General features: G+C 51.7%; 1 protein-coding gene across 3 annotated transcripts in view; it reads left to right on the forward strand.

Annotated features, from left to right (window-relative positions):
• Positions 1–12,045, forward strand: part of NEGR1 (neuronal growth regulator 1) — a 185,498-nt gene that overhangs the window by 77,136 nt on the left and 96,317 nt on the right. For all 3 annotated transcript variants that reach the window (XM_066555848.1, XM_066555846.1, XM_066555847.1), the window contains exon 2: positions 4,440–4,672. In XM_066555848.1, coding sequence (XP_066411945.1) covers positions 4,440–4,672 — 233 coding nt within the window. The remainder of the gene's footprint in view (positions 1–4,439; positions 4,673–12,045) is intronic.

The raw sequence follows: 12,045 nt of genomic DNA on the forward strand, positions 1-12,045 counted from the left end.
GAGGTTCAGATGGAGGGGTTAATCCCTGGTTATCTGCAGGCTGATTTCCTGGGGCATCCCAAGGCGGGTGGGATCATGAGCCAGCCCAGCAGCTGGAGCTGCCCAGTGTCCCTGTGCCCTGTGCTGTGTCCCCTGTCCCACCACAGCAATCTGAGCCCCCTGGCCAGTGAGCAGCCCCTGGGGGCTCTGTGCTGCAGGGGCAGGGGGCAGGGTAATGATGCTGATTGCTCAGGAGCAGAATGGAGGAGCAGCTTGGAGCTACAGCCAAGATGAGAAAGGGAATTCTGAACCCAAAAGCAAAAGGATCAACAACGTAAATGAGTTTAAACTGAAGGGAGGCAGGGTTAGACTGGAGATCAGGGGCAAATCCTTCCCTGGCAGGGTGGGCAGGCCCTGGCACAGGTGCCCAGAGCAGCTGGGGCTGCCCCTGCATCCCTGGAATGCCCACGGCCAGGCTGGACACTGGGACACCCTGGGACAGAGGGAGGTGTCCCTGCCATGGCAGGGTGGGAATGGCTGGGATTTATTTGAAGTCCATTCCCACCCAAGCCAGTCTGGGATTCTGAGATTTTTCTCCTCTCAAGCACTGCCCAACACCTTCCAGCTGCAGCCCAGGCCCCTTGGACACAGGATATCCCCTGTCCCTGGGGTTTCTGGAGCAAGACCAGGCTGGGGAGCATTCCAGGCAATTCCAGGCAATTCCAGGCAATTCCAGGCAGTTCCTGTCCTTCAGGACAGCCAGGAGGGATCCCAGCCCGTGGAGGCTCCTGGCGCAGAGCCCCTGTGCAGTTTTAATTAAGCAAGTGCAAGAGCTGGTTTTTTACAAAGATTAATGGATCTCTGTTTTAATTATGGTGGAATAATAGACTAGAGAGCTGGGAAAGTGGCAGGCATTAAAAAAAGAGGATTAAAAACTTGAGGGAAGCTGGGTGAGACTATATTTTTCCGTACTTACAAATTACAGAAGATCATCCCCATTAATAATGATTGGAAAAATAATAAAGTGCCCTCAGCCTTGTATGACAGTTAACATTAAAATCTATTTTTTATGCTTGTTGTGTGGGGAATTTCTGATTACAATCATCAGTTAAAAAAGAAACTGTGCTTTTTTCCAATCTTCCAAATTTAAATACAGAAGAATCCTCTGATGAGTTCAGCTATGGTTTCATCAATACTTTTCCAAGCCATGGCAAGGTAAAAAGAGCAAAAATCACTTTTATTTAATGTCTGTTATGCTTACTTTAGTTGTGCTGCAGCGTTATCATTAATTGCTAAAAATAATTGGTTCTATGCATAGATTTTGAAAATTACATTGCAGGAAATGCTGCTGGGGTGTGCTGGGAGTTTTAATAGGAGCAGAATTTAGGGAAAGAGAGGAAAAGGAAAAGAGAGAAAAGGAGAAGAGAGGAAGGGGAAAAGCGAGGGAAGGCCTCTGATATTTGCAGGTTTTACTGTTGGTCATCCTTTAAATGAATGATTTCCCAGAGATTGCTGTAGGAAGGGTTTCATTGTTATTCCTTTTGCTAAAGCTCCTCGTGCTCTGCTGGAATCCCTGCCCTGCCCTGGGCAGGAGAAGCACAGTGGCACACAAACCCTTTGTGGAAAAGCTGCTCTTCCTCAGGAAATTGTGAAGGTTTGGGGGAAAGGAAAGGAAAGCCTTTCCTTAAACAGTAAAAAACCCTGGATTTCCCTTATTTCTGCTCCCCCTGTGTCCTGCAGGAGAGCTCTGGGCAATGACAGGGACTCCAGGCCTGGGAGGGGATTTACAAACAGCCAGGGATTAAATCCATTCGCTTGGAAAACATTTCAGAGATGAATCATTTGATTGCTGCTTCCGTGGGGTAAAAATAAAAATGCACTTTTATCCATCACTTGCCACGGGGGTGCTGGGGAAGCACAGGATATTGGCTGCTGCTGGGGCTGAAAACCACCCTGCTGAGGGCTCAGCAAAACCGGGCAGCAGCTCTGAGCCACAGAGCTGGGGGTGCTGCAGGAGCCCCTCTGGGGGTGTCCCAGGGTGGGTGCCCTTGGGAAGGACCTCCAAGCCCAGCCCATCCCACCCTGTGATGGGTCCCAGGATGAGGGAAGAGATGAGAATGTTGGCTCCGTGTTTCAGAAGGCTGATTTATTCTTTTATGATATATATTACATTAAAACTATACTAAAAGAATAGAAGAAAGGATTTCATCAGAAGGCTGGCTAGGAATAGAAAAAGAAGGAACGAATAACAAAGGTTTGTGGCTCGGACAGAGAGTCTGAGCCAGCTGGGCTGTGATTGGCCATTAATTAGGAACAACCACGTGAGCCCAATCCCAGATGCACCTGTTGCATTCCACAGCAGCAGATAACCATTGGTTACATTTTGTTCCTGAGGCCTCTCAGCTTCTCAGGAGGGAAAATCCAAAGGAAAGGATTTTCCATAAAAGATGTCCTGGACACCACCCTGAGATCCTGGAGGTCTTTTCCAGCCCCAGTGATTCTGTGAATTCTTTTCTGATTTTTTTTCTTTTTTTCTGGTGAGCCACGCAGAGAGCAGGGAGTTGGTGGAGCTGGGTTTTTGTGTTGGGAGAGGAGGAGGAGGAGGAGGAGGAGGAGGCTGCCTTTCTCTCCTCGGGGGAGAATTCACAGTGCTGAGGCTTCCCTCCAAGGTTTGGACGTGTGAGCATGAATAAACAGTGGGAGAGTGAAATTAATGAAGTGGTAAATGCTCACTGAACCACAGGCTACCTGCAAAAATGCTGATTTGTAATTCCTGGAGTCCCAGGGCGGTTTGGGGTGGGAAGGGCCTTAATCCTGCAGTCACTGCAGCCCAGCCCCGGGCAGGGACAGCTCCCTGAGCCCGGCTGCTCAGCTCTGCTGCATGGACTGCACCCAGCTGCTGCAGAAAGCCACTGGGAAAGGAACGCGTGCTAGAAAAGCCTCCGTGAATTGGAGCTTTCTCTGCCTCTCCCACCCTGCTGTTCATTAGAATCGAGTTCAAAACGTTCTCAGGACTTTGAAAGAGGCTCCTTGCCTTCCCTGGATGGGACCAGACCCTACACAGCTCCTCCTGCAGGGATGCCAACCTCAAAGTGCCACTTCCCGGTGACATCCCAATTCTCTGCTCTACAAATGGGGATATTTTATCCCTCAGAACCCTTTCAGATTTAATGTTGAGATCATTAATTAAATGAATGGTTATTCTCTTGCTTTGTTTCTGAACCATTTCAGCCTGATGTTTCCAGTTCCTTATTCCTGAATGGAATGTCATTTTCCACTTAAACAATACTGCCAGATGCTTAAGGCACCAAATCACCATTTTCTCCCTCCAGTTTCTATGGCTGTGCTATTTTAATGTTTCATCAAAGGGATGAGCTCTATTGCATTCCCCTCTTCTCTTGGATTTCCTTCATGTAGAAAGCTCTTTATGAAATAAAAATGTCCCATTAGTCTGTTGCACTTTGTATTATCCTCCTTCCTACCTTCCTCCAGCTTTTAAAACTGTTTCAAAGCCTTAAATTCCAAGGTGGGCATGGGGGGTGAGTCTAAAATTTGCCTAATTCGTTCTCCACGTTTCCTGAAGAGTTGTTAATTTGTGGAGAGAAATGCAGATTTTCCGGTGCCACAGCATCACTGCCCAATGGCCGCTAGCTTTGCAGCTCCCTGCTCTCAGCCCTGTGCAGCTGTTCCTGGGCCCCGTGTTCCATCAGCTGCTCTGCCTTTTCCCACCTGCTGGCTCTGGAAAATGGAGCACGGTGCTCTTGAGCCAGGCTTAGACATCCTCCACCCCTCAGGCAGGCTCAGGCTCCTCCAGCAGCTTGTGCAATAAAGCTGCTCCTAAATCTCCTCCCTGTCCTGGGACCCCCTCACTGCAGCCCCTGAGGGAGAGGAGCTCCTGGGGTGGGATGGGATAATGGGGTGGGGTAATGGGATGGGATGATGGGATAATGGGATGGGATAATGGGGTAATGAGATGGGCTGCCAGGTCCCTTCTCACCCAAACCACTGGGGGGTTCTGGGGTTCTGTGACCCCTCTGAAAAGAAGCTGGTTTGGGTCCTGTGATGTCTAGATAGTTTTTCCTGGAAAAGGGTCTCAGCTCCTGAGCTCAGCAGCACAAGGGGGCTGTGTCTCAGGAACAGGGCAGGAATTTTCCATGGAGCACGCGTTGCTGCTGACCCTCAGGGCTGAGGCTGCAGGAGAAAGGGCTGGGCCAGAATAATAACTGGAGCTTTCCTCCAGTGCTCCAGCAGCAGTCCAGGGCAGACAGATACACCTGTGGGCACTGTGTGTGTCTGTGAGCTGGGCTGTGGGCTTTGGATGGCTCTGAGTTTATCAAGCCATTCCTGGTGTGGTGTGAGCTCAGCTCTGATCAATCCCAGCTGTGCTCAGCCCCAACACAGCAGCGAGCAGCGCTGAGCAGCTGCCCCAGCCCCCTGCTCAGGGTTCCCCTTCTCCCCAGGTGCTACCTGGAAGACAGAGCCTCCAAGGGGGCCTGGCTGAACCGCTCCAGCATCATCTTCGCGGGCAACGACAAGTGGTCGGTGGATCCGCGCGTGTCCATCACCACGGCCAGCCACCGGGATTACAGCCTGCAGATCCAGGACGTGGATGTGACAGACGATGGCCCCTACACCTGCTCTGTGCAGACCCAGCACACGCCCAGGACCATGCAGGTGCACCTCACCGTGCAAGGTAGGCCGGTGCAGCCCTGGCATTGCAGTTCTTCGGGGGTTTTTGTTAGTTTTTTGGGGGGTTTTGTTGGTTTTTTTTTTTTTCAGAAGGTTAATTAATTACTTTATTATACTGTACTATTCTATATTATATTACACTGTATTACATTACATCTAAGCTGAATCTGCCAAGCACTCAACTCTGCACACAACTGCGCAGCATCTCGTGACTGTCACCCTCAGTCCCGACTCACACACACCTGGTCCTGACAGGCCAAGGAAATAAAACACCATCACTCTGGGAAAACAATCTCCACGTTGCATTCTACTTTTGTCAAAAAAGTAGACAAAAGTAGACAATGTGTGGCACAGCAAATCGTAAGAATTGTGTTTTCTTTCTCTGAGAAATGTGAAACCCAGAAATATTCTTGGAAAAAATTGTGCCCTGCTTTTCTCTGTGAAGAGAAATGTGGCGACATGGCATGGCAAACTGCAACCCCTTCAGAGTCCCTTTTCCTTTCCCTTCCCTTTCTCCTCTGGTGTCAGTTTTCACATGGATTTAATATTTATTGTATTGTTCCAGGGTGAACAATTCTTGGTTTTGATTGTCTTCCTAATAATTAATGCCCCCATGCAAGGGCTAAAAAAACAAGTTGGAAATTAATTGCGTGTATAAAATACATCAACAGGAGCTTAAAATTAATTAGGCTAACTACGAGCATATAGAGAAATAATAACTCAATAGTTAAAAATATGCATAATTATTAAGCAATTGCATTTATATCTTCAGAAATGCAAAGTATAACCTAAGGCTTTAACTTATTAGTCTTTGGTGCAATCATCATTAACATTTTCTTTTGCATTTTTATGAGTAATAAAGCAATGAATACAGAGGAGAAGAATTGAACTGGCAATCCTTATTAATCCATGTGGCACATGGAAATCCCTTAGAAATAGCAGAGTGAGCCACCTCCCACACCAGTTGTCCTTAGCCATGGGGATCCTGCAAGAATGCTGCGGGAATGTTGGGCTGGAGCTCTGAGCTCAGTGTGTGTGTTTTATTAAAATATTGTGGAGTCATTTTTGTGACCCTGGTGAGAGGCCTCAGGACCCTCAGGCTCGGTTGGGGCATGTGCAGGGACACAGGGACAGGGGCAGGAGCAGAGGGAACGGCCCCAGGCTGGGCCAGGGCAGCTCAGGGTGGGCACAGCAGGAATTTCCCCATGGAAAGGGGGCTCAGGCACAGCCCAGGGAGGGTTGCAGTGCCCATCCCTGCAGGTGTCACCTGGAGGTGGCACTGAGAGCTCTGAGCAGGTCTCAAGCTGGGGATCAGTGCTCTGGGAGGGCTGGTCCTGTGCCCCTCAGTGCCTGCCTTTGTGCAGGGACTCCCTGACACCCATTTGTCATCCCAGCGGGACCCTGAGGTCACTGCTGGGAGGGACTGGGATGGCCCCTCCTGCTCCAGAGGGTTAAATCCTGGGATCACACAAGGAGCTGTCAGGGGGTGACACAAGGAGCTGTCCTGGGATGAACAAGGAGTTATCCTGGGATGACACAGTGAGTTATCCTGGGATGACACAGTGAGTTATCCTGGGATCACACAGTGAGTTATCCCGGGATCACACAGGCAGTTATCCCGGTATCACACAGTGAGTTATCCTGGGATCACACAGGATTTATCCCAGGATCACACAGGGAGTTATCCTGGGAGCACCTTTAGGATTCCCTGTAAGTTCTTCCCCAGCTTGGTATCTGGAGATTAGGAACAGCCTCTGCTTGGGGCAGAAATGAGTGAGGGCAAAGCAAAACCTCTCTGTGTGAGGGCATTGGGCTTCCCCTGGCGTTGGGAATAAATGATGAGACCCGAGGAATCCCAGGAGAACAGGAATGCTGGGCAGCAGAGTCCCAGCCCTTCCCAAGCCCTGGGGCTGTGTTCCAGGAGCAGAAAACCTCTGCAGCTGCAGGAGCCAGGGGTTTGCTCTGCCCCAGAGGAAACAAGGGAAGGCTCAGGGACATCTAAAGCCCCAGACAGCTTCACACTCCAGGCATAAAAGGATCTGCAGTGAAGCTGCCCCCCAAAGGCTGTGCAACCCCAGCTCCCCCAAAGGCTGTGCAATCCCAGCTCCCCCAAAGGCTGTGCAACCCCAGCTCCCCCAAAGGCTGTGCAACCCCAGCTCTCTGAAATCTGTGCAACCCCAGCTCCCCCAAAGGCTGTGCAACCCAGCTCTCTGAAATCTGTGCAACCCCAGCTCCCCCAAACGCTGTGCAACCCCTGCTCCTGCTTTCCCTGGAGCGTGTGAGCCTTGCACACACACAGATCCAGATCTGGCTGTGGCGCACCTCCTCTCTGCTGCTGGGGCTGGCAGTGTTCAGGGGGGAATTAAACACATTTTATGGGTTAAAGCCACCTTAATTCCCAGTGCAGGGAGCAGGGTCAGCTTCCCAGGTGTGACCGTGTTCACAGGGGTCTGAGGATGAGGGAAGAGATGAGGATCTGACTCCATGTTTCAGAAGGCTGATTTATTATTTTATGATATATATCACATTAAAACTATACTAAAAGAATAGAAGAAAGGATTTCATCAGAAGGCTGGCTAAGAATAGAATAGCAAAGAATGATAACAAAGGCCTGTGGCTTGGGCAGAGAGTCTGAGCCGGCTGGGCTGTGATTGGCCATTAATCAGAAACAACCACATGAGCCCAATCCCAGACCCACCTGTTGCATCCCACAGCAGCAGATAACCATTGTTTGCATTTTGTTCCTGAGGCCTCTCAGCTTCTCAGGAGGCAAATTCCTAAGGAAAGGATTTTCCATAAAAATGTCTGTGACACCCAGGGGAGCAGCAGCCTCTGCCCTGCCCCACTCAGGAGCTCCCAGACCCAGGGGCTTTGGCCACTGCCCTCAGGGATCTCTGCAGAGCTGAGGTTGGGTTTGGGCTCCCAAATCCCTGTGCCAAAGCCAGCACAGCACTTGAGGGACACCAGCAGGTACAGGCTTGGTCAGTGTTACTCACTGCAGTTACCCCCTTTTGTAGCAGGCAAATTAACTGAGGTTTTTGATAAAACAGAAAAGAGAACTTGTGTCTTCACAAGCCCACATTTACATCGGTGAAGGAAGAAACACATGAAAGAGGAGATAATCCAGTTAACTTAATTTCAGTGACCTTATTAAAAAGAAGTGAGAATTCTGAAATAATTAATTGAAAGTTTTGATGGCAGCAGTTTGTAATCAGCTCAATGTACCTCAGTGCCAGATGCTGGATCTGCAAAGCCATGAGCTGCAGGTGATTTAAAAACCAGATGTTTGTCACAGCGAGGTAAAATCCCGAATTTCCCCTCACCACACTCTGCTGCTCCCAGAGAATTTTCCTCCAAAAGGTTATGCTTTCTGCCAATTGCACTCTGACATTTATTCTGCCAAAATCGGAATTGCCTCCTCCGAGCTGCTTTCCCTCCAGTGTGCAAAGGGCTGCAGCCACCCTTGGCAGGGTCCCTGAGAGGGGCTGGGGCTGGGGGACAGCCCCAGTGTCCCTGTCCCTTGGGGGGTGACAGACACAGGGGTGACAGACGCAGGGGTGACAGACACAGGGGTGACAGACGCAGGGGTGACAGATGCAGGGGTGACTGACACAGGGGTGACAGAAACAGGGGTGACAGAAACAGGGGTGACAGATGCAGGGGTGACTGACACAGGGGTGACAGACACAGGGGTGACAGAAACAGGGGTGACAGATGCAGGGGTGACTGACACAGGGGTGACAGACACAGGGGTGACAGAAACAGGGGTGACAGATGCAGGGGTGACAGACGCAGGGGTGACAGACACAGGGGTGACAGAAACAGGGGTGACAGATGCAGGGGTGACAGAAACAGGGGTAACAGAAACAGGGGTGACAGACACAGGGGTGACAGAAACAGGGGTGACAGATGCAGGGGTGACAGAAACAGGGGTAACAGAAACAGGGGTGACAGACACAGGGGTGACAGACGCAGGGGTGACAGATGCTCCTGCACTGGGCCAGGGGGGTTTGGGACAGCAGGGACACAGAGCAGGGCTCAGAGAGACCCCAGCCCCAAAGAGGGACCCCAGCACAAGAAGGGACACAGAGCAGGGGGTCAGAGAGACCCCAGCCCCAAACAGGGACACAGAGCAGGGCTCAGAGAGACCCCAGCCCCAAAGAGGGACCCCAGCACAAGAAGGGACACAGAGCAGGGGGTCAGAGAGACCCCAGCCCCAAACATGGACACAGAGCAGGGCTCAGAGGGACCCCAGCCCCAAACAGGGACCCCAGCCCCAAACATGGACACAGAGCAGGGCTCAGAGGGACCCCAGCCCTAAGTAGTCCCAGGGCTTTGGGGCCAGGTGTGGATGCTGGGGTGCACAGCTGGCACAGGTCACTGCATGGGTCACAGCTTTGCCTTTCAGGTGCAGATCCCAGTCCCAGCCCTGTCCCCAGGTGCCCCCAGTGCCTGCTGCCCTTCCCTGTGCTCTGTGCCATCCCCACCTTGTGCTCCCAGCAGTGCCAGAGGCCCGGCCCAGGCAGCCAGGGACACAAACCTTGCTGCCACCATCACCTGGCATCTGCTCCTCACTTACCCCAGCCCAGCTGGGCAGCTCGGGACACCCTTGGGTGTGGGTCCCAGCCCTGGGTGTGGGTGCCAGCCCTGGGTGTGGGTCCCAGCCCTGGGTGTGGGTCGCAGCCCTGGGTGTGGGTGCCAGCCCTGGGTGTGGGGTGCCAGCCCTGGGTGTGGGTCCCAGCCCCGGGTGTGGGTGCCAGCCCTGGGTGTGGGTCCCAGCCCTGGGTATGGGTCCCAGCCCCGGGTGTGGGTCCCAGCCCTGGGTGTGGGTCCCAGCCCTGGGTGTGGGTCCCAGCCCTGGGTGTGGGTCCCAGCCCCGGGTGTGGGTGCCAGCCCTGGGTGTGGGGTGCCAGCCCTGGGTGTGGGTCCCAGCCCTGGGTGTGGGGTGCCAGCCCCGGGTGTGGGTGCCAGCCCTGGGTGTGGGTCCCAGCCCTGGGTGTGGGTCCCAGCCCTGGGTGTGGGTCCCAGCCCCGGGTGTGGGTGCCAGCCCTGGGTGTGGGTCCCAGCCCCGGGTGTGGGTCCCAGCCCCAGCCCAGCTCCCGTGCTGCCCTCCCAGCTCCCCCTCAGCCCTGCAGGGATCTGCTCCCAACACGGGAGCTGTAAATAATTCAGTTATCCCTGGAAATGCCTTTTACAGATTCAGTCAGGAACCACAACCTCGGGTTTTTATTTAAACATGTATAATGTTCCCAAAGTAATACTCTAGGCCCTTTTTCTGTTTAATAAACCCCCTTAATGTCCCCTAAATATTAATGTATTGATTTAGTCTTTGCAATGTTTGCAAAGTCTAATTTGTTTCCTCAGCCGGGCCAAGAGGGACTTGCATTTGAAGCTAACGAGATAAATCTTCCCCAAATTTATTTAAAGTGGGACAAAATAAATATGCAAAAGACTTTAAAATCATCTAACAACCACTTCCCAGCTAAAACTGACAATCCATTACTCTTTTAAATTGCCAGCACTCGAGCAGGGTGTCAGTTTCCTTTATAAAATTAACTTGCTGGTGCCAGCCGCCGTTAGCATCTTGTCCCTGCTCAGCACAGGGACAAAAAGACTTAGAAAAACATTTCTGGGGGGGGGGGGGGGGGGGAGGCAGCCATGCTGTGTGATGGAGACCCCCAAAGGGTGTCTGTCTGTCTGTCTGTCTGTCCCACCAGCAGCATCCTGGCCTTGCCTTGCTGCTCCCGCTCCCTTCAAGGTGCCAGCACAGCAGTGGCTGATCCCAGGGCTCTCCCCAGGGTTTGTGCTCCTCACCTGACACTGGCAGGGGCTGTTTACAGACCATGAACAGGATGGGGCTGCTGTGGAACTGCCTCGAGCTGTTTGATTTTCCAGCATCAGCCTCATTCCATGGCTCTGACAATGGGAAGATGCCAGCAGCTCACATCCCAGGCAGCAGACCCAGAACTCAATGTCACAACTCACTTTATAAGCTCCTTGACCAATCCCACAAAGCAGAAGCACATTGACAGTGTTTATTCTGTATAGTAAATATTCTATATTGACAGCAGTTCCATCCAACCACTACAAGCACAGGTACCTGTGGTTAAACAATGCCTGCTTATTTCAAATACAATACCTGCTTGTGAGCCTTCAAACACAACGCACAGAGCTCCATTATTGAGCTTCAACCTTCCTGATACCTTGCTAGATGAACTTTCTGTAGCTTAGAGAGTTGTTCTAGCCAAGTGTTAATACACAGACCATTGTTCTATTTGCCCTTGCCTTTCTACAGTTTAAATGCTTTTTCTGCTGCCCAATCTCATGGCTGCTGCTCGGCTCCAATCCCAGTTCTGCTGTCTCTGGGGCCTGCCTTTTGCAGCTTTCCCAACCCCTCTGGTTTTGTGGATTCCCACACTCCTCCATTCATTCACTGCATTCCTCCCACACGTGTCCCTGGTGGAGCTGGGGGGATCTCTCACTCTGAAATGAATCTGAGCGCTTTCTCCCCGGGCTCGGGGCACAGGCAATGCTGGCCTTGGGAGGGGAGCTCATTGGCAGGGATGGAAATCAGGAGGTTTTATCTGGAGTGGAGCAGGGCTGCTCTCGTCTGACACTCATAATTCTCCCACGTTGGAGGTGCTTTGGTCACGGCTGCGGCTGAATTTCCATTACCAGCCTGAAATTTCCATCCTCTGGAATCTGCAGCAGGGGACAATGGGCACAAAATGATCATTTCCTCCCGGGCCCCAGGAGGATTGGTTCTGTTCCAGTGAATTGAGTGCACTGAGATGGCTGGTGACCCGTGAGGGTCTTGCTAAAGGTGCCTTCAGCAGAGTCCAAAGGCTCTTTCAGGAACTTCTTGTGTTACATGGCAATGCCAGGCACGGGAAGAGGGAGAAATGTGGGATAAAGCTAAAAAATAAACCATCCCCCCCAAAAAAAATGCTTAGGATAAAGAAAATAATGATCCACCTCCCTCAGTGAAACAAAGCCAGCCAGCTGGGCAGGATCCCAAAGCATCCTGAAGGACAGGGGTTATGCAGTTGTGGAAAGAGGGGGAATGAACCAGGAGTGGTGGCTGGGCCTGCTCTGTGCTCTGTGCCCTGGGCTCTCTAAACTCATTAATACTTCATGAAATCTTGGGATTCAGGAAAACATGAGTGAAATCTCCTGCTTTGCAATGAAGGGAATTGCTGAAGGATGGCTCCAGAATCCAGCACTTCTTTAAAGGAACAAAAACCTGATTTCAGGCTCCAAGGCTCCAGGGATTCATGATTTTATGTATTTTTAGTTAAAAGCAGCAGCATCAAAATTTGTTCTGTGAGGTTGTTCAGTCCTGGGGAGGAGAAGGATCCAGGGAGAGCTCAGAGCCCC

This window comes from Molothrus aeneus, chromosome 9, assembly GCF_037042795.1.
Source record: "Molothrus aeneus isolate 106 chromosome 9, BPBGC_Maene_1.0, whole genome shotgun sequence".
NCBI classification, from domain to species: domain Eukaryota; kingdom Metazoa; phylum Chordata; class Aves; order Passeriformes; family Icteridae; genus Molothrus; species Molothrus aeneus.